Source organism: Meleagris gallopavo, chromosome 1 (assembly GCF_000146605.3).
Source record: "Meleagris gallopavo isolate NT-WF06-2002-E0010 breed Aviagen turkey brand Nicholas breeding stock chromosome 1, Turkey_5.1, whole genome shotgun sequence".
In the NCBI taxonomy this organism is placed as follows: Eukaryota; Metazoa; Chordata; class Aves; order Galliformes; family Phasianidae; genus Meleagris; species Meleagris gallopavo.
In genome coordinates this window covers 75,617,443-75,621,795 of record NC_015011.2, presented here as the reverse complement: position 1 = coordinate 75,621,795, position 4,353 = coordinate 75,617,443, and the positions used below count along the sequence as shown (strand labels likewise).

The 4,353-nt window shown below is 47.0% G+C and overlaps 1 protein-coding gene across 1 annotated transcript; it reads right to left on the bottom strand.

The window, feature by feature from the left end:
* Positions 1-1,546: 1,546 nt before the first annotated feature.
* COPS7A (COP9 signalosome subunit 7A) lies at positions 1,547-4,353 on the bottom strand (the record flags this gene model as incomplete). The annotated part of the gene is made up of 6 exons (XM_003202642.3): positions 1,547-2,153; positions 2,426-2,577; positions 2,863-2,968; positions 3,429-3,631; positions 3,708-3,796; positions 4,266-4,353. Coding segments are annotated over 6 exons (678 nt in total), but the record flags the coding sequence as incomplete, so codon positions are not given.

Below are 4,353 nucleotides of genomic sequence, written 5' to 3'. Positions count from 1 at the left end.
GAGCACGGCGACCTTCCTCACTGAAACAAACAGATGAAGGTGATGCTATGCAGAGGGAGGAAGGCTCAAAATAATTTTAAACAAAAGCTGAAAGCATAGTCACAACCCCTTGCTGTGTTTTATGGAAAACAGGACTCATCAAGTAAACTCACTATTGCTGCCAATTAGGCAGACCTCTCTAAGAATGCTGAGACGAACCTGATGTAGGTGCCTGCAATCTGCAAATCTGCTCCCACAGGCAGATTTGCCCCTCCTGCCTGGACAACATCACGCCACAACTCTCTGACTTGGTATGTCTGTGTCAGCTGGCTGCACCTGATGCCTTGGTGCATGGGATCATGAATCTGTAGAGGTGTGGGGCTGCCCTTAGGGAGCCTCTGACCAGGGACAGACATCACACAGGAGCAGCTGGCATGTCCTACCTGACACAGCTCTGCCTGTGACCTTGCACATGGGGCCTCTGCCGCCCACAAAGGTGGAAGTTGCCTGTAATTGCTGGCAGTTTCTGAGCACAGGAAACAGTCACTTCCCACTGGAACTCAGTGCTGCAGTACATCAGTCCAGAATCAGCAAAATAGTATCAGTATGACACAAAATGGCACTTTGTGGTGTTTGAGATGACCTCACACCTTGTTACCACTACAAAAATGGTCTCAACCCCTCCACTGCCATATGCCCTTAACAAGTCTTGCTCCCCTCTGTACTTCCTCCCCTCTACTGCCTTAGCTCCAGCTCTCATAGGTTTGCACAGGGAAATGATACAGACAAGAATTCATCCAAGCCAATGAATTGAGTAAGTCCCATTCATGCAGACAAAATTCAGAGTTTTCTGTTGTTACACTAATTTTTTGGTGGTTTGCTCAGGCACAAAAACCCAAATTCAAAGAATCAAATGTTAGCACAGGCAGAACTGAGTGGGTATGGGAGTCACAATGTCAATTTACATCAGCATACACTGCCACAGAGCCATCATGCAGCGTGACACGCGCAGCTGGCTGTCTTTGCTCCAAACCAGTTTCACAGATACATCCTCTGAAGAACATGATGGCTTTACTCTGGGCACCTCACAGCAGACAATTTCACTGGATTTTTTTTCAGCAAGACTCTTGGTGTCATCGAAGAACAGGTTGAGCAATGCCTATTTTATGGAAACTCCCCAGAAGGGCACTGAGTGTGTTACTGTCATTTGTTTTTCAGACAATGCTCTGTATCATTACTTCCCATTTTTTCCCAAAACCTGTGAATCGAAACAAACATGATTTTTTTTCCCCCCTCAATGCTTGGATCTACCTTTGAGGGTCCCCAATATTCCAGATGCAAAGAAATTATGTAAGAGACTGTTTAAATACTATTTAAGGTTAATTCCAGCTTTATGGACTTTTATCCCAACAGAACTAGTGTGGCACTTCCTTCTAGAATGAGAGGTATTCTGAAGGCGCTCCACCCATAAATAGGACAGGGGCTCTCAATATCATGGCTTATTTTAAAATATCTAAAAATCAGTATATGAGGTAAACAGACACCAACACAGGAGCACAAGTTTGTATAGATATGTCTATAGATCTATATTTTTATTGTTTATATATATTTATAATATATTTATATTCTTTTAAAAGAATCCCTTCAAAAACTACCCTCCCACCTAGCAAAACGAAGATTAAACAATCAAAGATGGCAGCTGCATCCTGGAACAAGGTGTCCCAGGGGTCTCAGAGAGCCAAAATGATTGCTGAGCACCACTGCACTCTTTCCAAGCTTCTGTGATGCCCTACAGATGCAAAGGTGACAGACAGACTTTTAGGACTCTTTAAATTTACCTGTCAAAAGACAGGGAGAGAGAAAGAAATAGTGATTGTGGTGATGGAACCTTGAGGGGTAGGGGAAACAGCAAAACATTCAACTGGAAGCTTAGAGTGTGAAATGTCATGATTAAAAGGTGGGAAGCATTGCCCAGAAAGGAAGTAAAGACGACAGAAAAGAGAACATGCAGGAAAATTAGTTGCCAAGACAGATCTCAGAGAAGAGCTCAGAAGCATCACACTTAGGAGACAGAGGGGTAGCAAGAGTCCCAAGTCTCTTCCTCTCACCCTCCCACCTGTGAAGGGAGATCCAACTAGTTTGATTTAGACCAAATCTTCGCACTGCCCCGGAGCCTGTGGAGAGAGGAAGAAGTTTTAGACACTAAACTTCATCTCTGACTTCCTTTTCTTTGTACACAAAGAGCAGCTGGCATTCAAGGAAGGCTTATGAATTGTGCTTCAGATCAAAAGCTGCACCCTCTGAATTAGCAGGAGGCAGAGGTCAGCCTGGACCATCCCAGGTCCAGGGTGCAGACCCCTGCAGTCAGTGACCTCACTGCTACAAAACAGAACTCCCCTGAATACACGTAAGGCAGTGGCTATGTTTGTTTGCCACCATTCCTCACCCTTTGGCTTTGGAAGTCTTCTTGCTGGTCTGGCGCTGGTTGGTACCAGGGGCAGGTTCCCTGAGCTCTGTGAGGTGCTGTTCTGGGTCTTGAGATGTGGCAGCAGCAGCAGCTGCTGTTGTCACTTTAATTGTCTTCTTCAGATTTGCCACCTGTAACAGCAGTGAAACAAGACCCAAGGAATTTCTCAAGGTTGTTTTTTTTTTCTCCTCTTCCCTTTTTTAAAAGACCTGGAACTAAGTGCTAACTGCTGTCCAGACCTCTGCAATGCTAAGAAGTGTTTAGTTGAATCACAGTTCTTCTTCAGGCACAACCTCCCAAGGATTCTAGCCTAGCGTAATGCCTTACTTGAGCAAGGGCTGTAGTAACTACAGGATACTGGTTCTATTCTTTCTTTAAGCAAGGGGTACTGCCTTCTCCCTCTTCAGCCCACTCACCTCACTCTCTATCTGCTGCTTAAGTGCCAGCTGTTGTTCTTTGTGTTGGTTGGCTCGGCTAACCTGTTCTTCAATGCCAGACAAGACAACCTCACAGCCCTGGCACCTGTAGAGAAAATGTTAAGATGAACAGGACAGGTAATCTGTACTGCAAGGAAAGAAACATGAAGATGATAGATTTAACTGTAGAGACCAAAAATTCTGGAAGGCAATGGCTACTCTAGGCAGGGTAGGCATAGGGGCAGCAGTCCAATGTAATAACATAGTGACATTATTACCTAAGAGAGAGACACATAACAAAGTGGCACTAAGTTAGGAGCTACAGATGTATACTCAGAAAGACTCTTGCCAGCAGCTGGGACTGGATGCAAAGTTTGCTGCAGTTTTCCTCACCCCTCCAACATAGAAGAATTTTGAAAATTATCTTCCATTGCCATAAGGGAAAAGGGACAGAGAAGGTCACATTGCTACGCTGTCCCGCAGCAACACACAGAGGATGATCTGGTGAAGCCCCTGACCATTCCTGCAACCTTCCAAGGTGTTAGTATGGGCGGCTTCCTCCTCACCACTCCTGCAATGTGCGGGTGATGGTGCTTAGCTCCTCCCTCCGGATGTCCCTCCCAATGCTGTAATCCACCTCCAGGCGCTGGTTCCGCTGATCCAAGCTCCCTCGCAGCACATCTGCATACACTGCCTCGATCACAAGGTCCTCCAGTTGCCGGACATTCTTCAGCTGTAACTGCTCCAGCAACACCGAATAGGGGATGCACTGTGGGGACATGACAGTAACTATCACAAAGTAAACTCAGAAGAAGGAAAACTAGAGGTAAAATAGGGGGGATTACCTTGATCTTGGCAGCCAGAGTGACGACTGACAGGTGCCTCAGTTTGTTCTTCTGAGCCTCTGTCAGGGGAGGGAGGTTTGCTGCTTCAGCTGTCGTCAAAGGGAAGAACCGGGTATTAGAATTTATACCTCATTTTCTATTACCCAGTCCTGCAACAGAAACATTTGCACCAGTCCCATTTCTTAGAGCTTCGGCACACCAATCCCCAAAGCGATGCTTTATCTTGACAAGCCGTCACCATTAATCCACAGCTCAAAGGACCTTTTCTGAGCAGCCTCTCCTCTCCTCCATTTCAAGCCACCTCCTCTAGCTGTCCCACACCTTATTTATGGAGGATTCCGCATCCCAATGGATTCCTCAGTCCTTTCCTCCACTCCTCACAAACACCGTCGCCAGATGTTTTTGGAAGTTCCCCATGCAGCACGCAAATGGCAGCACGCACACGGCAGCACGCACACAGCAGCGCCTGTTACTGTGGGCCTCCTCGGCCCCATGCCCAAACACAACCTCACTCCCAGCCTGATGGCACCGGGCGCAAGCCCCCGAGCCCGACCTCACCCAGGTAGTCGGCATAGGTGCCGTAGGCGAAGATGGTGAGCAGGTGGAAGACGGGAGAGAACTCGGAGTCGGCCAGCTGCGGGACAGA